General features: G+C 37.8%; 1 protein-coding gene across 7 annotated transcripts in view; it reads right to left on the bottom strand.

The window, feature by feature from the left end:
* The window catches only part of BBX (BBX, HMG-box containing), a 290,219-nt gene that overhangs the window by 57,454 nt on the left and 207,321 nt on the right, over positions 1-25,444 (bottom strand). For all 7 annotated transcript variants that reach the window (XM_006090071.3, XM_014456988.2, XM_023754948.1 and 4 more), the window contains 3 exons: positions 25,138-25,205; positions 9,002-9,082; positions 4,864-4,938 (listed from right to left, as the gene is read on the bottom strand). In XM_006090071.3, coding sequence (XP_006090133.1) covers positions 4,864-4,938; positions 9,002-9,082; positions 25,138-25,205 — 224 coding nt within the window. The remainder of the gene's footprint in view (positions 1-4,863; positions 4,939-9,001; positions 9,083-25,137; positions 25,206-25,444) is intronic.

Here is a 25,444-nt window from a genome sequence, read left to right as displayed (position 1 = left end):
ATTTCTCTGCAGCATTCACATGGCTGGTCCTTCTCTGGAGAACTCCTCCCTGGACTTCTATCAGTGCAGGGTGCTTGTTCTACTCTCAGGCCACCAGTTGTTGTTCTCCTTTGCTGGCTCTCCCCGCTATAGTGATCCCTCAGGGTTTTGTCTTAAGATCCCCTCTTTTTACTTACACATGATTCTCTTCGTAATCTCATCTACTCTGTGGGTTTCAATTATAGGCATAGCTTGTACAATGACCATTTGTTACACGTTATACCACTTCATTCCCCATCCCCCCAACCCCCCCCCATTTTTTATTTGTGTTTTTTTTCCTATTTAAGACACACATATCCTTTCAAGTAAGAACAATATAGTTAATGTATGTTTTTCATGTTGGTCAGCTAGTGGTAGAAGTGCATGTTGCTACACTCCTGGGTAGAGGGCACTAGGGGGCCATACTGCATAGTATGTTCCTGCTTTGCTTTTCATTTTCCTTGAATTAATGGTGCTTGACAATCTGTTAACTCCACTGTAGTCTCTCCTCCAGTTATTATGTAATGTTTTGATTTTTTTTATAAAAAGGTTAGGTGTAATAGTACATGAGGCACAGCAAAAGTGCTAGGAAAAATCTCACCCTGGATGTTAATTTACTAATCTTTTAGCTGGCCTGAGGTATAGGAGTGCAGGTGGTAAAGATAAAAATTGCCAATTAGGTAATGGTGGAAAGTCTTCTGCAATTACAAGGCGTACCATAAACATTGTACCCTGTGAGAAAATGACCAATAACTGAATAAATAACTGAATCAAAGAAAAAATGAACAAAGTGAGATGACTGGTCTACCATACCCTAAAGAAATATTAATGCTTCCAATAAAACATGTAATATTCTCACACTGAATAGCTGCAGTGTGAGTATATGGAGTTTTTTTTTTAATGCAATATTCTGTAACACACTGGGCATTTCATCATGAAAACAAATGCCTGAAATTTGCACCTATTGCATATATTCACTTCTGATAATGACTTAAACTTGGTGTATTTATATTGGCAAAGAAAATACCTTTTAAGTTTAATATTCAAATCTATTTGTCTAAATCATCCAGGTTAGCTCTTTGTCTTCCAAATAAATATGTAATTTTTCAATGCAAAGATATGCTCTAAGTGTAAGAGTCAGCCACAGAGCAGAGAATATGGACATGGCTTTCAGATTTGTTAAATAATGGAAGACAAGAGCTCCCTTCAGGCTTTACATTTTGCTCATTAGTCTTCAGTAAATGAGATCTAAAAAGTGACAGATGTGTTACTTTACCTGTAAACAATGAAAGATGCAGCTAGGAAACTCACTCTAACCAACTTAATGATAGGGGCCTGGAAACAGTGATGACTCTTCCCATGGGCTGGGTTAAATCTAGGCGAATTTGAGTGTCAATAAGGAATGGGAGACAGGCTGACATGGGGGAAAGCAGGTTCTGTACTCTATTATTTCTTTCTAGATCTTACAGAGCAGACATATTTTCTCCTTTTAAATGTGAGCATTCATTTAAACCTACAAGAAAAATGTTCTTCACTCAGTTTCATGGCTCCGTATAGGTAATGATGGTGAACCTTTTGAGCTCGGCGTGTCAGCATTTTGAAAAACCCTAACTTAACTCTGGTGCCGTGTCACATATAGAAATTTTCTGATATTTGCAACCATAGTAAAACAAAGATTTATATTTTTGATATTTATTTTATATATTTAAATGCCATTTAACAAAGAAAAATCAACCAAAAAAATGAGTTCGCGTGTCATAGGTTCGCCATCACTGGTATAGGTTAACCTCAGTATTAAAACTTATCAGGTTTGGTTAATAAGAAAAAATGTCCTTCTCAGCTTGCAAGGCAGAGACTTAGGATTCATTATGAAAGAAAAACATTTTCAATTTAAAGAAATGCCCAAGGCTTATAGTTTTTTTAAAGGGTGTGTTTCTAGGATAATGATGTTGCACAATAAATGACTCATTGCCAAGAGTAGATCTAGCTAATCTCTTCCTGGAGTTACCGACAACTGCAAATTAAATTAACAGGAATGGTCTCTAAGAATTTTATAAGCCTGATCTTAAAATGAAATTATAGCTAAACACTTTAAAACAGTAAATTGATTTCTAAATTATATAAAAAAATTTTAATTAAAAGTATACGTAATAGGAGTGAGAATCCCTATGAAAAGGGATGGGGGTATAAAGTGGCGCACTGGGAAATTTTCTATTACACGTCCATCCCTTCCTCACTTCATCCTTTCCCTAAGAGGTCCCAGAAATACTAGGAAGTGCCTTAATAATGACGAATAGACAGCTTTTAGTAAAATTTTTAAATTATAGAGCAATGGTCTCAAACTCTTATTTCCTGATAGTAAACTTTTTGGAAATGCAAATTCTCAGGCCTTACTCCAGACTCAGTAAGTCAGAGACTTTGGGGGTGGGGCTCAGCAATCTGTGATGAAAATGACTTGAGGGTGACTCTGGTGTTATTTAAAGTTTTAGAACCTCTACTAAGACTAATTAAAACAAGAATTACTAGAGTCTCTGTGTTTTCTCAAAGGTGATGGGTGTTTTATGAAGTAATTATAAGAGCTTTAGGGATATGATCACAGTAATTACAGCCTATTCTATTTCTGCAATATACATGCTCATAGTTCACCTAGTTAAGTCTTGTTTAGTTTTAAATAAGCCAGCACAGTATTAGGCTGACAAAAAGGTCAACTCATAAGGTGCTAAGAGATTGAACCTTACTTAGGGTTTTCTTGGGTCAGTGGAGGAAAATTATAGAGAAATTACATATTGGAGAGAATCAAGTACTTCTCTCACATAATCACATATAATGTTTACTCAATAACGAGGTATGTTATAACTTGTTTAATTTGCTTAGGAATTAAAAGGCTCACATTATCAAACTAGGCAAAATATAACTAGGAAAAATAATATACTGAGTTGGGAGGGGATATTGCTTTTGATCTTAGGGGAAACATTTTGTTTTCCCATCATGCATGCCTTCCTCCATTACGATGTCTTGAAACTACAACTAATAAGTTTCCAAAACGATTTTGTTAAGCTTCCTCAAATCTTCTATATATCCCATGGCCAAAATAATGAAGACCTCAGGAGACAAGTGCTACTGAGAAGACATCTGTGCAAGGAAACGTCTCCTTGCACAACGTCCAAGTCAGAAGAGGTTCTTTTCTCCCCTGGGTGGGGAGGACCTCCTCCTGCTTGGAGGGACGCATACACTGAGCAGTCAGGACAAACTGACTTGCTACAGAGGCACAAAATCTGGTCCTCCAGAGTCACAGGACACAGGCTGTTACAGCATCAAACTGCTCCTTCAGAGCTGCCCAGGGCTCCAGGAGCTCTTAATAAATCTAATGATGGTATCGCTCAAATAACGATCACATTCTCTGTGGCGATGGGTGTTAGGAATGCACCAGCACCTGCTGACGTATCCTGTACTTACATGTTAAGTTGAATACTCTTGGTAGGTAAGGTGTAAATATCAAGTGTGTCAAAGATGAGCTACTGCCTTTCTAAAATTCATGCTGGAGTGCAGAATTTAATCAAACACAATATGTGGCAAATACATTCTGTTTTGGAGGAAGTGTTTCTAAAAAGTTGGATGGGATTCACTCAGGTATCAAGATTAAAGATAAATTTAGAAAACAGACTATCCTAATGAAAAATTATAATAATATCTTAATTTATTCAAATTCATCAAGCAAATTGTTCTTAATGAAATGATAGCATTTGATACTGTTTTTGCCATTTTCATTGCATCACCCTCAACAGCTAAAGTGAGACCGAAAAGATGAGCAGGCCAACTGTGCTATAAAGTCACAGGGGTTGACACAACTGTCCCAAGAGGAAGCAGCTTTTGACTTAAGGGCTGAAAGTAATTTTTATAGTTTTCAAAGTAAGATGCCAGGTTTACTTCTGCCAAAAGGATATCATTTTATATTTCACTTATGCAGCATTCTATTCAACGAATCAAAGTGATTCAAAACACCAATACTACACAGAAAAGTCCTGCTTGTCATTTTCTCTCAACCCCATATGGGGCTGATCAGTTTATGATATGCTTTTTACTGGAATTAATATAAAGGAAAAGGGGGAAAGACCTAAAGCAGACAGCATCTTATTTTCAAGAACTATATATACATTTTATGATTTGTTATATAGTGCTCATTGGAAACGAGCCTATGGAGGAAGCCAGTGCCTTATGGCCATATCAAGCCTATCATATTTGCCTCCTAATCATATCTACCAAAAAAATGCTCTCTAGTGTGTGCTCTGTCTCTGGCTGACAAATAAAAGAAATCCGAGATCCTGCAAGAGCTGACTGGACCCAAGCCTGGGATTAATGAAAACACTGGCTGAAGCTATACCACAGTGAAAGCTAATCACTGATGATTTCACAGGTCAGATTCACTACTGCATTGCTGTGAGAGTTATTCATGACTTACAGCATATAATTTCACTATTAGGAAAATTTAATAAATTGGAATCCTATGGCATTCATGTTGACAGCAGTTTTTCCAAGCTTTAAAAATAAATTAAAAACAAGGCAAAAATGAAATAAAGATTTACTAGAAAGTGCTTATTCTGAATGAACTCTTTAATGAATGGTTACAAAATGGGTATTCTATATGGAGCTGTTCTGACTACGATTACAGCAAAGACAGCAAAAAAAACAGTAAGTATTCAGTTATGTGTATTATGTCAGAAAGGGAAGAGGCACACCTAAAGTTCGCTATACATTATTAAAACTTCACTCCAGTATTTCCCGGAGTTCAGTAAGTTTTCTGAGCCCTATAAGTATTTTAAAAGAAGAAGAAGAAGAAGGCCATACCTCTGCAAACTGAAACAAGGCTGATGCTTGACACTGTTTTGAAGGAGCATCAGGGTGGGATGTACTTGAAGATATCTGAAAGGAAACAAGTAGTTTTTAATGCACAAAAACATTTTCCCATGTCAGAGTAATAGATTTTGCCATATATTCCCACTGTAGACACTGATGAAGATTAAGACATGAGTCATCACACTCAATCCCTTTTAGAAGAACAGTGCAAATTATAAAGGAAGACAAAGGCCATGCTTCTAAAAACAGGTGATTTAAAGAACAAAGACTGAGTTTGGCTCATTTGCCATGTCTCTTGTAAGGGTATTAGCTACATGTCAAATAGCAGTTGATACCTGTTGAGATGAATTTCCTTATTTCAATGGATTTCTTAAAATATTATTAAAAGTTGGAAGCTGCAAGTAAAGACAGTCACTTTCTCTCTTCCCTACACCACTACCCCCCAAGCTGTTTTCTGCTTAGGCACAGTTATAAAACAATATTGGAAAAGCATATGGATGTGGGACAGGGTATCTGGTATCTTAGATATGTTCCTCACTAGCTACATGACCTTGCACTGCTCAGCTAATCTTTCTGTGATTTTTCCCAACTGTAAATCGATAATGTCAGTCTCCATTTTATAGGATATGGCAAGAAAATAAGCCATGATAATAGAGCAATAGAACTCAACAAATTGTTCATAATACCACTAGTGGCCCGGTGCACGAAATTCGTGCAGGGGGGCAGGGGGTTGGCTTTCAGCCTGGCCTACACCTTCTCCAATCTTGGACCCCTTGGGGGATGTCTGACTGCCGGTTTAGGCCCCATCCCCATCTCGACTACCGGTTTAGGCCCCATCCCTGTGGATCGGGCCTAAACCGGCAGTTGGACATCCCTCTTGCAATCCGAGACTGCTGGCTCCTAACTGCTCACCTGCCTGCCTGCCTGATTGCCCCTAACTACTCTGCCTGCTGGCCTGCTCGACCCCAACTGCCCCCCCTGCCAGCCTTCTCACCCCCAACTGCCCCCCCCCACCGAGCTCTGCTCACTCTCAACCTGCCCCCCCCATCAGCCTGATCACCCCCCAACTGGCCCCCTGCCAGCCTTCTGCCCCCCAACTGCCCCCCCTGTCAGCCTGCTCGCCCCCAACTGCCTTCCCCTCCTGACTTGATCACCCCATAACCGCCTCTGCCTTGGCCCTGCCACCATGGCTTTGTCTGGAAGGATGTCTGGATGGTCTCCTGGTCTAATTAACATATTACCCTTTTAATAGTATAGATAGAGGCCTGGTGCATGGGTGGGGGCCAGCTGGTCTATCCTGAAGGGGGTCCTGGGTCAGGGTGGGGGTTACCTTGGGGGGTGGGGCCAGCTTGGGCAAGGTGCTGATGGCCATTTTCAGGCTGGCCATGCCCCCAACGGGTTGAGGGTCCCCCTGCTGGGGGGCGTGGTGGCCTGGGCGAGGGGCTGATGGCTGTTTGCAGGCTGGCCACACCCCCATCGGGTAAGGGTCCCCGCTGGGGGGCGTGGCCAGCCTGGGCGAGGGGCTGAGGACCCTTTGAGGGCAGTTTGCAGGCCGGCCAAGCCCCTGGCTTTGTCTGGAAGTCTTCTGGTCTAATTAACATATTACTTTTTTATTAGTATAGATGCGCTCCCTCTCTCCCTCCCTCCCTCTCTTACACACACACACACACACACACACACACACTGCAGCTGCCTGACAGTGGACAGAGGGTTCTGCCACACCACATTTAGTTTAACTAAGAGAACTTTTGTTTCCACTTGTCCCTAATTATGGTAGCCTCATTAGTTTGCACTGAGGGCCATGCGGAAAACTTTCCGAGGATTTTTTGAGAGCAAGGTCAATTATTAATTTTGGTTCCAAAGTGAACAAACTCTGTCCAGCTACAATATAGGGTGAAAGTGAGTCACAAAAGCAGAAAGCCTGGACAATATAAAGTCAGCCCATTCCCAGGCCAATAAAAATATTTTTCATCAATTAATTGTGCTCATCAACTCCATCAAAGAGTACTTACAAAGCAAAAAATGTACCTTAATCATAACTCTTCAACCACAAAAATCAATTTTAATCTCAATTAAATTATGTTGGCTAGAAAAATAATGAAACCAGTTTTGGGGACACAGTATCAAAACTCTATTTAAGGATAAGAAAGAGTAGAGAAAGTAATGGAATCATTGACTTTATTCATTGCTGAAGCCATTAGGAAAATTTTAATTTTACTCTAAGTCCTAAATCAGACATCTAAACATTTTTAGAATAAATATAAGTAAAAACAAGTCCTATTTAACAAACTAGATGTAAACAAACTATCATAAATGGGTAGTTTTAACCAAGTGCTCTGACGACACTGAACACATTGAGGATAAAATCGTAGACCTTCTCTTGGTCTAACCATGAAACCTGTCAGTGCAAGACGTGATAGACTGCAAATAGGAATCCACAAGGATTTTCCTGAAGTCCTGGGAATTATACACCAGGTAGGTCTTACTTCAGACATCACTTTTCATTCCTACCAACCCTCTATAAAAGTCTGAGAAGACAAATAGTTTATGTAAAGACAAATGTCTTTCTTCAAGGCTTAAATCAGACAGTGGACAAAATAGAACCAGTATAAACCATCTAGATTTTTGAAAAGCATTTCACAGGTTTCTCTCTCAACAAAAGGTCGTTTTGCACATTAATATTGGGATAAAGCAGATATTCTGTTAATGACATGAGTAGGGGGCTCCTGAAGAAATATTACATCAGGGACTCTTTATACCAAAAAGATCAGGAAATCTCTTTGGAATCTTCCATGTGCTGTAGAACCCACAAACATGTACATATGTCCACAAAACCAAATTTCAAATAACATTTTAGAGATTTCATTAGATCCCTAGGGGTTTAGAGATCAATGGTTAAGCATCTCTGCTTTCAAAGTTGGGGCCAAAACTATTTCACATGAATATAACTACTGGAGAACAGGGTGAATCCCCTGTTACATTAATACATTAGGAAACAATGTACAAAACAACTGGAATTCATGGTGCATCCACAAAAAGGCAGAAAGGAAAGTGATAGATGAGTATCATGTCAGCAAATTTATAATATTCCTGTGCTATCTACAGGGCATTTAGTCATATTATAAACAACGTCTTAAAAGGAATAGCCTAATATACCACTGTAAAAAGCAGTTTGCCAATGAAAATGTTGAGAACCACCAGGAAAGAACATTAGAGAGGGAAAAAAATCTGAAACTTAAATATGCTCTCCTTGCATAAAACGGTTATGCAACAGGCAAATGTTAGAAAGGTTGAGTGAAAGACAATTCCAGTGATCAAAGGGAGATGACGTGCTTTAAAGTTCAGGAAAAAACTAATTAATCAAAGCTCCATATTGAGTTCTGGGGTAAATGAAGATATTTTGGGAAGCAGTCTTGACCTTTAAACTTGATATCAAGGATAATGTGCTTTTGTACTTCATCTCTTTCAACCAATGTTAAAGATGTATTGAGCCTAACAGGTTTGACAAAACACAGTAAGACTTCAGAAATTTCAATTAAAAGAAAATAGAACTTTAAAAAAGGAATGCATAGTCAATGAACAACCAGGAGTTGTTTCTGTCTTCACATTTAATACCTGATAGGTGACTAATAATAATTCAATTATGCTATTTTTAAAAATTGATTTGAGAGAGAGAGGGAAAGGGAGCAGAAGAGAGCTAGAAATAGAGAGAAACACCAATTGGCTGCCTTCTGCACGCATCCCCACCAGGGATCAAACTCACAACCTGGGAATGTGCTGGGATTGGGAATTGAACCCGAGACCATTCAGTACGCGGGATGATGCTCCAACCAATTGACCCACACTGGCCAGGGCTCTATTATATTCTTAATTTTACTATCCATGAATAAAAATTATTGATAAGGCTTAAGTGTAATAATAATCAGGACTTAATAATAATTTTTATACACATATAGTTATTCTTCAATTGAGAGATTCTGGAGTTTCAACTATCTTTCAAAAATTAAATTTTTCCATTTATAGTCAACTGAGCTAAGCAGAGTTCACCATTGCTTTAAGTTATTGTCATCAGCTCAGATTTAAGCTCATTTTACAATTTCCTTATTAAGTATAAATTTCAATGTATTACCTCAGCAAACTGAAATAATGGTGACTTCTGACGCAATTCAGGGGATTCTGAAACATCAGGCCTGCAGGAGCCAGAGGACATCTGAAACAAGGAAAGATGGTATGAAGCATCACTGGAATCATTTCTGGAATACGACAGAAGATAAATGCCACCTAAAATGTTCCTATTTGAGGAAAGAATGGTTTTGATTGCCCCAATTTGAGGCAATACTGTGACAAAAAAGTACTTATATTCTGCAAATTTTATACAAGATGCCATTCAACTGTAAATAATGCCATAAATAGCAGATGAGCAAGACAATGCATTTTAAAAAGTTAATATTCACCATTTCTACAATGATGCCCATTTGATCTCTTGGAGTTCTGCCACCAAATCCAAAGAATATCTATGTCTTTCATGTTCTGTGTTTCTCCAATATTTCACATCACCAGACTACATGAACATATAAGAGATTTGAAAATACAAACAAAACTAAAATCACATTCGTGTTTTCCAGGGCTTTCATGCGTTTATACACAAGCCCCAACCTTAGAAAGGTTAGTATTTGCCTAGGAATTTATTTTATGCTACATATTTCTTTTTTTAATATATTTTTATTGATTTCAGAGAGAAAAGGAGAGGAAGAGAGAGATGGAAACAAGTGTCATTGATCAGCTGGTTCATAAGTTGACACTCAACCACTGAGTCACACAGGCCAGGCCATATTTTCTTTTGTACTACTTATCACTTTTGATAAACATTAAGGCTCCATTATCTTAATTTGTGATTTTCATTATTAACAAGTTACTGAAACATCACAGATTTATTTTTCAAAATTCTTGCTATTAATCAAGCACTCATTTCAGGAAATACATTTCTTTTATCTCAATGCGTAAAACTGACTCATTTCTGCATCTGGGTGACATAATCGCTTAGGTACACAACTTTATTTCAAAAGTCATAGGAATCACAATGTTAGAGAGAGAAGGATTTCATCATCCTCTCATCTAACCCTTTTTACAGCTGAAGAAACTTAGCACCAGAGTGGTGAATAATACCTCTCTCCCCTACATTCAATGATCTTATTCTTTATCTACATGGCACTGAGCACTGATCACCACAAGACACAAATATTTGTTTATTGTCTGTCTCCTCGCAGGGGCTTTGTTTACTGCGGAAGACGCTGTCTGGGTACAATGTAGATACTCAACAAGTATTTGCTGACTAAACTAAATTAAAGTTAACCATAAGTCTTCTAAATCACAAATTAGTGTATTCTCTTCCCTCTTTCCTGCATGACAAGAAGTGTTAAAAAAAGTTATCTTTCACTTTAAAGAAAAAAATAGAAAGATGTTAAAAATACTTTTAAATAACATTTCTAACAAGAAAATATCCAAGTCCACTGTGAAAACCTAAAAAACAAAAAAACACAGCAGATAAATTATCTACAATGTTATCTCCTCAAGATAAGCACTGTTAATATTCCATGCATATTCTTCCAGCTGTGTATGTAGATAATATTTTCAACAAAAATGGAATATTATACTCTCTATATAAAAGGCTAATATGGCCGAAACCGGTTTGGCTCAGTGGATAGAGTGTCGGCCTGCGGACTGAAGGGTCCCAGGTTCGATTCCAGTCAAGGGCATGTACCTGGGTTGCGGGCACATCCCCAGTAGGAGATGTGCAGGAGGCAGCTGGTCGATGTCTCTCTCATCGATGTTTCTAACTCTCTATCTCTCTCCCTTCCTCTCTGTAAAAAATCAATAAAATACATTTAAAAAAATAAAAATAAAAAATAAAAGGCTAATATGCAAAGTGTCCCCTTGGGAGTTCGACCAGGAGAGACCGGGAATTTGATCGCTCGCTATGACATGTGCTGACCACCAGGGGTGGCACGGAACAAAGGAAGGCCCCGGCCAGCAGCCAGCAGCCAGAGGAAGGAAGGCCCCAGCCAGCAACTGGAAGGTAGGCCCTGGCCAGTAGCTGGAAGGCTCTGATCAGCCCTGATCACCGGCCAGGCCTAGGGACACTACCCATGCACAAATTTCGTGCACCGGGCCTCTAGTAGTTATAGAATATTCTTTAAAAAAAAATACATGAATTCTCCTGTGCTAATAAGCTGTTTCCAATGTAATTTTAATAGTTGTGAGGGTTATATCAGATGGTTAAATCCAATGGAAAGAGCTGGCAGTCACCTAGGCTACTTCCCTGAAAACAGTTTCTCACTGAACATCTTGGTCACACACTGAAGATGTGATTCTCAAAAAGCGTCACAGACCCTTGGGCAGATGCAAGCATTCGAAATGTTAATTGTCTCTTCTGGATTTGAAAGAGTAATGGCCACCTTCTCTCAGAGATAAGCTCCACAGAAAACATGCAAAGCTTTAATCTGCCACCTGTGGGTCTGGCTGCCAAAGCCTGACTCTCTCACTGGCACATCACTATTTGACAAGTTGTGTGCCAAATGGCCCAACAGTGTTTTATTTGCTCTCCAAATTTAAAGTTAAATGAGACCCTCTGCAAATCATTCTGATGCTCTTAAATAAAACTTCCTTCTTAAATGAGAAATCAAATGTAAGTAATTATTATTTTTAAAAAATATTTTTTTTATTGATTTCAGAGGGGAAGGGAGAGGGAAAGATAGATAGAAACATCAATGATGAGGGAGAATCATCACTTGGTTGCCTCCTGTATACCCCACACTAGGAATCGAGCCCACAATCCAGGCATGTGCCCTGACCAGGAATCTAACCGTCACCTCCTGGTTCATAGGTGGATGCTCAACCACTGAGCAACACTGGCCAGGCCAAATTTAAGTAATTATTAAGGTATCATAATCTTGCATGCTACATCAACTGTACAATGCAATCAAAGAAGTCTATGCACGTGGGCTGTGCTTACCATAAACATAGCAGACACACAATGAATATCTGTTGACTGACTTAATTCTCTATGTATATGTGAATATGAAGAATCTCAATGATCTAAACAAAAATCACAAAGGGTTGCCCAATTGTTAAAACAACAGTAAAAGAATCACTAAGGCTATGCATTTTAGAGTCTATAAAAACCTATTTACTGTTACCTTAAAGCAGTGTTGATTTAACATATATCTTCAGTATAGTATAATGGAAAGAGAACAAAATTAGGAGCCAGCAGAATTGGGTTGCCACTAAGCTATGTGATTATCTGACTCTCTAGTCCATAGCAGAATAGAAGCAAAAAAATCAGCTGGGCCAAAAATCAGAAGAGTGAGGATAAGAAAAGGGAAGAAGGAGGGGAAAAAATACAAAACACAGTGCCAGCAGCAAGAAGACACAGGGAGAAGAGAGAAAAGCCAAAAACAACAGACACAAATGCTTACAAAGCATTGTGGTCTATCTAAAAGAAATTAAAGTAGAGCAAATGGCCCCGAAGTTTCTCCTGAAGGCATGAGTTCACTGCAGTAATTAATATTTATAACTATGATTCTAAGTTGTCAGGATAAGAATAATTATAAAATATATCCCTTATTAAAAGGCAGAAATACATGTGATACATACTAGACATATTTCCATCTAAAATATCAAAATGTAAAAACGGTTCAATGGCATGGGAGATGTATATATGTAGAATTCATTCTTGAGTGGTTGATAAGTAAGGAATCTAATACAAGTGTGAATATCTGTGCATGCAGGATATATACACACACATTTAGAAAAAAAATCTGAGATTACGATCCACATCGAATGAAGAAGGTATTGCCTACAAAGGACTCCTATTTAACAATGTCATTAGTCAGAGAATCCCAGGTTCTCTAACTTGTTGCCTTGTGGTTTGTATTTACAGTGCTCTAAATTACTTGTTATGGATAAACATCAATTCCTCAATATCCATTCCTATGCTTGCATCAGCTTACTCTCCAAATATAACTGAATATAAAGTCTAAAATATTTGTTAATTAAGAGGAAAGAAAAGACACTGAATAAGTGGAGGTTAAATAAAGGAAGAAAAACACACCAAAGGGCTGTTTCTAGAAATAGTCTCTGAAATAATCCATAAGGCCACTAGGTGTAGCTATGCACCCAAGAAAGAAAACAGCTAAAGTGATTTCAAAAGCAAAGTTAACCACATATTCAACTTCCTTTACATCCAATCCTTCCTTTCATTTAGCTATAATTCACAATAACCAAGAAAGAGGGATGTTTATGATGGAGTAGTATTTTTCCCCCCACAGGTGCAGTTTAGATCTTGAAAACTGTAGACATAGGAACATGACCCAGGCCCCTGATATAAAACAAGATCACACCAGTCAGATGCACTGTAAGTGCTTTGGAAAGCGAGGTATTAGCAAGATCTGCTCCTACTTCACACGGCACAAGACTACAGCTACCCTCAGCTAGACTGTGATGAACACATAAGCAACAAAAGGGTAAGTGTACTTTTATCTGAACTACACAATCCTGCCCTTGGCTAATTCAAATATTTATTGAGTACCCACTCATTCAACAAATGTTCAATGAACACCTATTATATGTCCAATAAACACCTATTAAGACTGCTGAATTCAAGAAACTTACATTCTACACATATGTTTTTTATGCTGAGGAATAAAATTAAGACTAAGGGAATGTGTTTGGTCTTTAAAATGATCACTATTCAAATACAGGGGAAAGCTACACACATACCAGTAAGAATGTAAGTGCATAATGGTGGAATATTATAAGGCTTATGGGAAGACAAAGAGGCAGTCTCCATTCTTTCTCGGGATGGTGGAAGAAAGTAAGTTAACATCTGAGATATATCTAGAAGGAACACCAGAACTGCGGAAAAGATGTGGCAACAGCAGGAGGAAGAGTATGGAGGCAAGTGCCCTGTATGTGTGGAAACCAGCGACTTTCCCCATGTGGCCGAAGGTTAAGATGTCTGGAAATGTAATGGGAGATGAATGAGGCTGAATTTTATGTTAAGTTTGAAAAGTAAGCTGAAGGTAATGGGGAGCCAGCCAAGGTTTTCAGTCAGAGGAGCTGCATAATGAGACGTGCAGCTAGATAATTCTGTCAGTGGAGTGCAAGATGACCTTGGCCGGGGAGTGACTAAAGGCAGGAGACCAATTAGAAGGCTAAGGAAATAAACCAGCTGAGATGTGGGGCCCCAATTAAATCAGAGATGGTATTTTCGAAGCCTCAGTAATTGTCTGGAAGGATGTCAGGGCTGAGGAAGAGAGGTCAGATCATGCCAGTATTTCTAAGGTAGGTTAAAACCTTTCACTGAAAGAGGGAACTGAGAGAAGGAAGAAAGATTAAGCAGGGCTGGGGTGTGCAGTTGTCTACTGTGGCGGGAGAAGGTTTGGGGGTAGAGTGTTCCATTTCAGAGTTCAAATGTAAAGATCCTGTGTGACTCCACCGCCAGTGATCTGATTCTCACCCTCGTTCAGTCTGATCCAGCCTTTCATACAACAGTGGCTTTTGCCAGGTACCCTGCTGTGACAGTATGTGAGTGATCTTTCATTTGCATTTAATGAGATGTTAAATGAAGTTCTCAAATAGATTTGATCTTAAACACAGGTGAATTAAATGTAAGCATATTACACCCAAGTTAGTCCTTCAAAATGTTTTTAAAGACTAAAATGAAGACACTCTTGATTAAACCTAAATCAGGTTACAGAGTCCTAAAGCACTGTACTTGGCTGGCCAACCCAGGCCTGAGCTGCAGCAGAGAAGAGCACTGGGCTCTCCTGGAGAGCATAACCAAGTAACACTGCAGAGACTGAGCACTCCCCACCAGAACACTCGCCAAACACCTGGGGGAGAGGAAGAGTAGGTCCCTGGTTTCACCTTCATACCATGAGCAGAGTTCTCCTATTATTATACGCTGTGTGGCAGAGCACTAGTATGGAAGTCCGGGACAGACTCCAAGCGGCTTCTACAAACAGCGACTACCCTTTCCACCACCTCTGGGAGACTGAGGAGCTCATACAAATTCATCACTGTTTTGAGCACTACAGCCTGGGAACTCATTGAGAATAGATGCTTGTCAATCCAAGTTGGATAAAATGACCTGATTCTCTGGGCTTTGAGCCTCAGTGCTGACAGATGGAAGAGGCTGGGCTGGATGGGCAGCTCCAGCTAAAACGGACAGTGAACAGTGATGTAAAACATGGAGGTCTCTACCTGGGAAAAGAGAGAATTCAAAGAGCCCATTTGCTATGTAATGTAAACTTTAAATATGGTATATTTCCTCAGAAAATATGTTCAGAAGCTGTAAAACTGTGAGAAAGGAATAATAGCTTTGATTGTGTGGGGTAAGAGTTGGGGGGGCGGGGGAGAGGAATTCAACAGATTTTAGCATTCTAAAAGCAACCTAGAAAGACACATATTAAACTAGCTCAAATCTACCAACAGGTAGGAAAATTATCTTCCCTACTTTACTGATGTCAGAAATTATAATAAAGATGAAAACTTTCAATTTTATTTAATACATATTTGTTTTAAATTTAACACAGTATTTAAAATATGGATGTAATTTAACAAATACTGGTATAACTACCTTTTCTTTATTTCAGATTTCACCTATCTCACCATTTAGTGGAAAACATATGGGTTTAAGTCTTAGTATTATGACTTTCTTGCTCTATGACCTTTTCAAAGGCTATTTTCACATTTATGACACGAGAATAATAATAATAAACCAACCTCACAGGACTTATGGGAGGCTGAAATGAGATGATCCATGTAAATGCTTATTAGCACAGGGCCGGGGCCCAGAAACAGGACTCCACGAGAGAACTGGCCTGAACTGAGGTCAGGTGGGCTGAATCACAAAGGACCTGTGTGCTACTCAAAGACTGATGCTAGTCCTCCTGCTCCTGGGTTCAAATCCTGCCTCTATCATTTCATAGCTGTACACTTTTGAGCAGGTTATTTAACCCTTATCTGCCTCCTCTTTTTCACCTAATAGTTTAATATCCTATATAATAAAAGGCTAATATGCAAACTGACAGAACGGGGAACTGGTCTCTATAATGTGCACTGACCACCAGAGGGGCAGACGCTCAATGCAGGAGCTGCCCCCTGGTGGTCAGTGAACCAGAAGCCGGGCTCACAGCTGGCAAGCGCAGTGGCGGTGGTGGGAGCCTCTCCTGCCTCTGCAGCAGCACTAAAGACAACCCCCACCAGCTCCCACCTGAGTGCACAAATTTCGTGCACCAGGCCTCTAGTTTACTTATAAGGAAAATAAGACTTAACTCATAGAGTTTTATGGAAATCAAGAGTTACTCTCATGTAATGCACTTAAGAGCAATGCCTGGAATGAAGGAAGTGCTCAATAAATGTTAGTTGTCATAACTAACCACACTGCAAGCAAGTGGGGAGCCCAGCAGCTTCAATCCTATCATTTCTTATCTCAAGTTGCTTCAAGTCTTCCGGCTGAGTGAAGACTTACACACAGTATACAATGAGAACATTGTAATACTTTTCTTATAGAGTTTATAATAAAGGACACAATTAATTATAGGGGTGGGAAAAAGTGGGGTTACAATAATACAATAATTAATAAGTAATAATATAAGAATAAACTCACATACTCACAACTGTAAACCTACTTTTGCCTACCCTATATAATCAAGTGCTATAATGTATACTATAATGCTGACAGTAACAGGTATGAGGTATTAGTTAGAGGAGAAATCAAATTTGGCTCAAAACAAGCAGGAAGAGTTTCCTGGAGGAGATAAGAGATTAATATTACAAACATAAACATAAAACAGAATTTATTATTTTCAAATTTCTGTCATATAGAAATGTTTTGGTTTTAAATAGGCAGATGGTGATCAACAAGTGAGTCAATGTGATTCCCTCTGAAGCCAGAAGTATCATGTGAAGAGTTTCTAACTCTAAACACCTGATCTTATGACACCATAGAGACATGTTTCTGTTTTTTTTCCTGATGTGCCTGGAACACAGAAAGTATTCTATGAATACCTGTCGTATGAATGAATGTGTAAAAAGATGGCACAGAGTGGGTTCCTACACTGTTCAGTTCTTATACAGACCTTTAAAGTTCCTTAATGGAGGTGTGCCATTATCAGCTAGCATTTTCTCCACTAACTTTGATCCTAACTCAGTCACTCTACTACAGTTGTACCTCCTATATTGGCTTCTTGCAGGTATTAAAAAGTTGTCTCCTCCTTGAGCACCAGGTGATAAACAGAGTAAATTACAACTGTACTTTCCTACAAGTTTTCAATAAACAGAAACTGTGTGTGTGTGCACACACGTGCACTGCTAGTAAAGCATACTGTAGCCTGCAGGAGTAAGCCTGATATAATTTATGCTTTCAAGTTAAATAGGAAATGCCAAGAATAACTTATGGTAACAGAACTAGATACCTACAAGAATGCTTGCCAAGAGAGTTAAAAATGCCTTACAGGTTTTATTTAATTAATCTTCATAGATGTCTTGGGAGTTACAGGCAAGACAGTATTATTACTAGCTCTATTTTACAGCATGGAAAGCAAAGAAAAAAAATTGATCATAACTTTATTGTCATATCTCTTGATTCCAACAAAAGAACCAGGCATTCTAATATCACAGACCACAGTCTAATGCACTTCTTATACATTTGAAAGTTTGCCTTCAGTCATTCAACTAAGTTATGATTATTCTGCCTAATTTTTCTTATTTCCCACAATTCCCCAAAACATCCTTTCTTAGGTTCAGTACTGGATGTTGTCCTTTCCAATATTAACCCAACCTATTCAATACATTATGCACTGAATAATCTCCCCATACTCTCTCAATTACATACTCCCTGACTTTATTTTTAAATTTTAACTTAGCTTTACATTTTATTAAAGTAAGCAATAAATATAACCGTATAGAAGACGTTTAGTCCTACAGATTACCTCTAGAAACTCTAGGGCAAATACTTATACTTTATTTATTGCATTTTCATCTGTAAATACTAGTAACTACGTGATATGAAATGTAGTGCTAAGTTCTCTTAATGCAACAGCCTTCCTTTTAGCTCTTCCCAGAGTCTGATGTGAACATTGTTCAACTTTTTCTTTCTTGTTCCTTTAAATTAAAAAAAAAAAAAAAGCGTGTATGTTCACTTAAATCTGGGCATTCAGAAAGGCTCTCTGTGGCCCTCGGCTAGCCTATTTTCTGCTGGCACTTACATCATATTTCACTGATTGAACAACTTCCATTTGATTTCTGATTTAAATAGGTTTGCTAAAATCTGCTATTCATTGGAAACACCCCTTTCCATCTCCTTCATTATCCGAGGTTACTTCCTGATGAGACGTCTATGCTTACACTGTAGCTCCCCAGCTCTCGGGACACAGGCTTACTCTGCCATTTTGAGACAGGGGTCACTCCTTTGTGCCAGCCTTGCTCAATGACTTTATTTTGCTTCTTTAACCCATAATTCATTACTGACAAACCTTGCTTTTTAAAATTTATCCCAAATAATTAATGCATTTCAATGTACTCTGGATATAAAGGAAATTATAGGGCTACTCATTTATGTAAAAAATAAAAGATCTGCCCTGACAAGGTAACTCAGTTGGTTAGAGAGTCCTTCTGATACGTCAAGGTTGAGGGTTTGATCCCCAGTCAGGGCACATAAAAGAATCAACCAGTGAATGCATAAACACATGGAACAACAAATCTCTCTCTCTCTAAAAATTACTTCAAAAATAAACAATCCAAAATAAACTTAAATGCAAATTTCATCCCTTTTATTCTTCAAAAAACACTGCTACCACAATAGAAACTACAGAAGCAAGCCTGACTCAATAATAGTAGCATATAAAAATGTTGACTTAATAATGCAACAGATATGGCACCTCCAGAGTTAATCAGAAGACTGAGGAAAAAGAGAAAATGCAAATGTTTTGTTTGTTATTATATATCCACTGATAGCTCAAAAACCTATTATTTCTGTCTAAAAACTCTAAGAATACTTCAGGTAGATCTAGGAAACAGAATAGGCCAAAGAAACTTTTAATCTGGAATTTTATTATTTCAGTTACAGCTAGACTCTACCTTTTAGAATTAAAAAAGAAAAACTATTGTCTATATTAAAATTCCATATTTTAAAAAATAGACCTTTGAAGACTTTTTCTATGTATTTAGGGCTCGGGACACAGGCTCTTTCTCTGTGGCAGAATTTTTGTAAATGTCACTTTATTAGACTGGTCCTACCTAACAGCAAACACAAATTTTACAATAATTATCCATTTCAAGTGTCAGAAGTCTAAATTTTCTGTATCTCTCTTCTTAAATCATTATTCTGCTAATTTTCTCTCAGAATATTCAAATACCTATTTACTATATTTATTTTAGTTTCATTATCTGCCCAGATATATATAAGCCCCTAAAGTTATATGACCATTTCTCCATATTGGGAATAAGATATTGAACAGAAAATCAGGTGCTAAATAAAGTCTGCTAATGACTATATGACATGAACTCTCAAACTATATTAAGAGACAGCATTATTCTATAGAACTTTCGCTGCTTTATTTTTTCAGTATCTCAAGATTATTTTCAATAATGACCTATATTTCTGAGATGGGAAATGGGCATTATGGAGAAAAAGCTTTAAAAGAATAAAGCTTAAAAGTGATACATCACATAAACAAATTGAAAGACAAAAATCACATGATCATATCAATAGATGTACAAAAAGCATTCGACAAAATACACTCTTTTTGGATAAAAACTCTCAGCAAACTGGGAATAGAGGGATCATCTCTCAACATAATAAAGTCCATATAAAACAAACCTACAGCCAACATCATACTCAAGGGACAAAAACTAAAACCATGTCCCCAAGAGCAGGAACAAGACAGGGTTGTCCATTTTCACCACTCTTTTTTTTTCTTTATTGATTAAGGTTTTACATATGTGTCCTTATTCCCCCATTGCCCCAACCCAACCCCCGCTCGTGCCCTCACCCCCCTAGTGTCTGTGTCCATTGGTTATGCTTATATGCATGCATACAAGTCTTTTGGTTGATCTTTCTGGCCTCCCTCCACCCTCCCCTGTCTTCTCTTTGAGATTTCACAATCTGATCGATGCTTCTTTGTCTCTGGATCTGTTTCTGTTCATCAGTTTATGCTGTTCACTATATTCCACAAATGAGTGAAATCACGTGATAGTTATCTTTCTCTGACTGACTTATTTCACTTAGCATAATGCTCTCCATGTCTCTCCATGCTGTTACAAATGGTAGGAGTTCCTTCCTTTTACAGCAGCATAGTATTCCATTGTGTAGATGTACCACAGTTTTCCAATCCACTCATCTGGTGATGGGCACACTTAGGCTGTTTCCAAATCTTAGCTATTGTAAATTGTGCTGCTATGAACATGAGGGTGCATCTATCCTTTCTGATTGGTGTTTCTAGTTCCTTGGGATACTAGAGCAATGGAAACTAAAGAGAAAATAAACAAATGGGACTACATCAAAATAAAAAGCTTCTGCACAGCAAAAGAAACCATCAACAAAACAATAAGAAAGCCCACTGCATTTAGTGTTGTATATTTGCCAATTTTATCTCTGATAAGGGTTTAATCCCCAACATTTACAGGGAACTCATACAACTTAACAAAAGGGATTTAAACACTCCAATAAAAAAATGGGCAACGGACCTAAATAGACACTTTTCGAAAAAGGACATACAGAAGACCAAGAGACATATGAAAACATGCTCAAAGTCACTAATCATCCGAGAGATGCAAATCAAAACAACAATGAGGTATCATCTCACACCTGTCAGAATGGCTATCATCAACAAATCAACAAATGACAAGTGCTGGCGAGGATGCAGAGAAAAAGGAACCCTCGTGTACTGCTGGGTGAATGCAGACTGGTGCAGCCACTATGGAAAACAGTATGGAGTTTCCTCAATAAACTAAAGATGGAACTCCCATTTAACCCTATGATCCCACTTCTAGAAATATATCTCTTTCACCACTCTTATTCAACTTAGTACTGGAAGTGCTAGCCATAGCGATCAGACAAGAAGAAAACATAAAAGGCATACAAATTGGAAAGGAGGAAGTAAAACTCTCATAATTCGCAGATGAAATGATATTATATAAAGAAAACCCTAAAGACTCCACAAAAAAAACTACGAGATTTAATAAAATAGGTCGGCAATGTAACAGGATAGAAAATTAACACCCAGAAATTGATGGCATTTTATACACCATCTTATAAATTCTCAAAAAGAGAGACTAAAAAAATCAATTCCATTTACCATAGCTACAAAAAAATTACGATAAAAAGGAATAAATTTAACCAATAAAAAAAAAAGACTTGTATTTGGAAAACTATAGGACGTTGAAAAAAAGAGATAGAGGAAGATATAAACAAGTGGAAGAATATATTGTGTTCATGATTTGTAGAATTAACATAATTAAAATGCCTATTCATCCCAAAGCAATCTATAGATTCAATGCAATCATTATTAAAATACCAATGGCATATTTCACAGATCTAGAACAAACACTCCAAAAATTTATATGGAACCAAAAAAGACCCCAAATGGCTGCAGCAATCTTGAGAAAGAAGAACAAAGTTGGAGGAATCGCTATACCAGCTATCAAGTTATACCACAAAGCCACTGTACTCAAAACAGCCTAGTACTGGCACAAGAACAGACATATAGACCAATGGAACGGAACAGAGACCCCAGTAATCGATCCAAGCCACTAGACTCAATTAATATTTGACAAAGGAGGAAAGAGCATATATTGGAGCAGAGATTCTCTTCAATAAATGGTGCTGAGAAAATTGGACAGATATATGCAAAAAATAAAATTAGATCACCAACTTACACCATACACAAGAATAAACTCAAAATGGATAAAAGTCTTACATGTAAGATGTGAAACCATAAAAATTCTAGAAGAAACCATAAGCAGCAAAATCTCAGGCAACTCTCGTAGCAATATGTGTGTGGATATATCTCCTAGGGCAAAGGAAACTAAAGCAAAAATAAATGGGATTACATCAAAATAAAAAGCTTCTGCACAGCAAAAAAAAAAGCATCAAGGAAATATAACAAGAGTGCCTCCTGCATAGGAGAACATACTTGGCAATGATACATCTGATAAAGGGTTAATATCCAAAATATATAAGGAACTCATACAACTTAAAAAAAGGAAGAGAAACAATCCAATTAAAAAATGGGTAAGGACCTAAATAAACACTTCTCCAAAGTGGACATACAGATGGCCAAGAGACATACGAAAAAATGCTCAAAGTCACTGATCATCAGAGAGATGCAAATTAAAATGACAATGAGGCATAACCTCACACCTGTCAGAATGGCTACCATCAACAACAAATGACAACTGCTGGGGAGGATGTGGAGAAAAGGAACCCTAGTACACTGTTGGTGGAAATGCAGACTGGCGCAGCCACTGTGGAAAACAGTATGGGGTTTCCTCAAAAAATTAAATATGGAACTGCCATTTGACCCAGTAATCCCATTTCTAGGAATATATCCTAAGAAACCCAAAACAACAATCAGAAAGAATGTATGCATACCTTTCTTCATAGCAGCACAATTTACAATAGCTAAGATCTCGAAAAAGCCCAAGGGCCCATCAGTAGATGAGTGGATAAAAAATCTGTGGTACATTTATACTATGGAGTACTATGCAGCAGAAAAAAAGAAGGATCTCTTACCCTTTGAGACAGCACAGAGGAACATGGAGAGTATTATGCTAATGGAAATAAGCCAGTCAGAGAAAGACAAGTATCACATGATCTCACTCATATGTGCAATCTAATGAACAAAATAAACTGTTGAATAAAATAGATCGAGAGACATAGAAGCATGAAACAGACTGTCGAATCTCAGAGGGAAGGTGGGAGTGGGTGGGTGAGAAGAGATCAACCAAGGAACTCTTATGCATATATTCATAACCCATGGGCACAGACAATAGAGTGGTAGAAGCCTGGGGAGGAGGGGCGGGGGCAGGGGTGGGGGGCACCATAATGGGGTCAATGGGAAAAAAAGGGGGACATATGTAATACTTTCAACAATAAAGATTTTAAAAATAAGAGAATGATGACAAAAAAAAGCTGTATTCTTTTTTTCAAAGTGAATCTGGTTTTATTTTAGATTGTCAAAGTATAATTAAATTGTCAAAAGCTAACTTCATTTTGTTAAACATTTCAAACACCCCACCCAAAATAGTAAGAAATAAAGTGACTGTAAATGGCTGTTGAGTTTTTCCTAATAAAAGCAGCAGTTGTTCAAAAAATTTCTTTTCTATTTATGCCTAACAACCTTAGTTTGTTGTTTTTCCATTCCTCACTTCCCCCATCACGATTGCACTGAATGCATATTATCTTGTCACTTTGTTAAATACTTCCTTTCCTAAAGCAACAAGAAATAAATCATTTGTAAGAGCAAGTGTGTATAAAAGTTGTGTTCTTAGAAGTGGTCCCCTAAAGATATAACTGCTGGCAACTTCTTCCTGAGCCTCTTCTCTTCTATCTGATTCACTTCTGATTCACTTCTTACAACCATTTAGCTTTGTTTCTTTAGCCTGAGAATTCTCCAAATGGTTTTCCCCCTTCATCAGAAATCAAAGGTTGAACACTGCTTTGTCAGAGCTCTGCTGTTCTTGAAAGTGGGGAGGAGAAAAGCTCACTAAAAAGAGCCAGGAGTCTAACTTTTTAAGCAAAGGGAAAATGCATTCTTTTGTTTGACTAGCATTTTCATCTACCTGTGAGTTCTACAGATATTTATCAGTTCACCTTTGTTCCTGAAATTTAGAAAGAATGCTAATAGTTGTTGGGAAGTAATCATTATAATCTAACCTGTTAGAAAAGATGATGCTGACTTTCACAATACAATGCATTGTTGGAAGTCATGAGTCAGACTGTGTTGAAACCTCGAGTGTGTATGATTATTCCAACATTCACAGCCACCTTTCGGAAATGCTTGGAATAGTCTATACCCAGGTGAGAGTTAGTCTGATTGCTATTAGGTAGCAGCCATGTATTAGAAAGTGAAATGATGCTCAAGAAGCTATTCTGCTAGGAATTACAAACATGTTGAATAATGAGTATGCAAAGGTGCACAGTGATGTGTTTACTTTTCTCAGCTAAAGATTAATACAATGTAAATAACTAACAGTCCACCAACTTACACACTTTTTGCTCTAATGAACTCAATGAAATAAAAATAAGTTAAATTGAACATTTGGTCAACTATTATGGATCCCAAATGTAAACTATTTATAATAAAAGGCTTTTGTGATGTAAAGATCTTATATGGTATCTTCTAAAATCACTATTTGAACAAGCTTCAACTATAATCTAATTGGCACACTCATGATTTTTTTTACAAAGTAAAAAAAAATGTATATATTTGCAATAAAATTGAGCTGACTGCTATTTTGCCCAACATAGCAACTTTGGTTGGGGATTGAAAAATGTCCATATCAAGTACCTGAATGTGATAAAATACATGACCTTCAGGTTAATACATTTGGTCTCTGGAAAATAGAAGAATTCCACACATGCAAACTATGCATGGTGAACTGCTACTAACTGCCCATCAAAACCATACCTAAAAATGTTTAGCAAAAGCAGACCACGGGTATAAAAGACCAAGGTCATAGGGCCTGAGTCTTTTTCATTTTCCATTTTAAAAAATGAAACAACCTTGGAATGCCATGTCTCCTCATTTTATAAAACAGAAATGTGGATTTATTCAGGAACCAGAGAAACAGACAGTTTTCTCTTTTTTAAATCTCATCTTTTCACTAGCAAGTCTAAATGAGAATGTGATAAAAGTAGGGAATGTTATGAATAGAGTTTAATGAATCATAGGACCCACTGTACTGACGCGGGGCACAGTTATGGCGAACGGAAGTTATCTGTACATTGCGTTTCTTATCCCTAGGCTCACAGAACCTCAAAATCTGCATCTGCCTTGTGTTTGTGTGCTCTTGTGATCATTCACACCACTTCTGTTACCCTCAAGGCACAGTACAATGCACATACAGAGCTCAAGGAAAACAAAAGTAAAGTCTGTTCAGGAGCTGTAAACAGTGGAAGTGCAGAACTCACAGTGTGAACAGAATACAAATGTCTGTATTCTCAACCCCCAGCATGAGCAGAATGAGGAACTGGCTTACCTCTGATGTGCCAAGCGCATGTTCTCCAGCTAAAAGCAGCATACTCAGTCCTCCCATTTGAGTAGGATCTAAGCCAAAAACAAATAAATCATCAATTTACAACCATTAAGTACATATAATCCACAGAGTCAAAAAAAAGGAAACTCACAAAGAGTAGCAATCAACATGCAGCAGAACCACATATAACTTTTTATAGAACACTTTTCAAAATTCATTATGCCTGGCATATATGTACTTAGTACTCATACTTTGTCAGCCTTTTAAATAGCACTGTGGTCCTACCATTCCAACATAATACATTCTTCAA

Source organism: Myotis lucifugus, unplaced genomic scaffold (assembly GCF_000147115.1).
Source record: "Myotis lucifugus unplaced genomic scaffold, Myoluc2.0 scaffold_67, whole genome shotgun sequence".
NCBI lineage: Eukaryota > Metazoa > Chordata > Mammalia > Chiroptera > Vespertilionidae > Myotis > Myotis lucifugus.
This window is presented reverse-complemented; position numbering and strand designations above follow the sequence as displayed.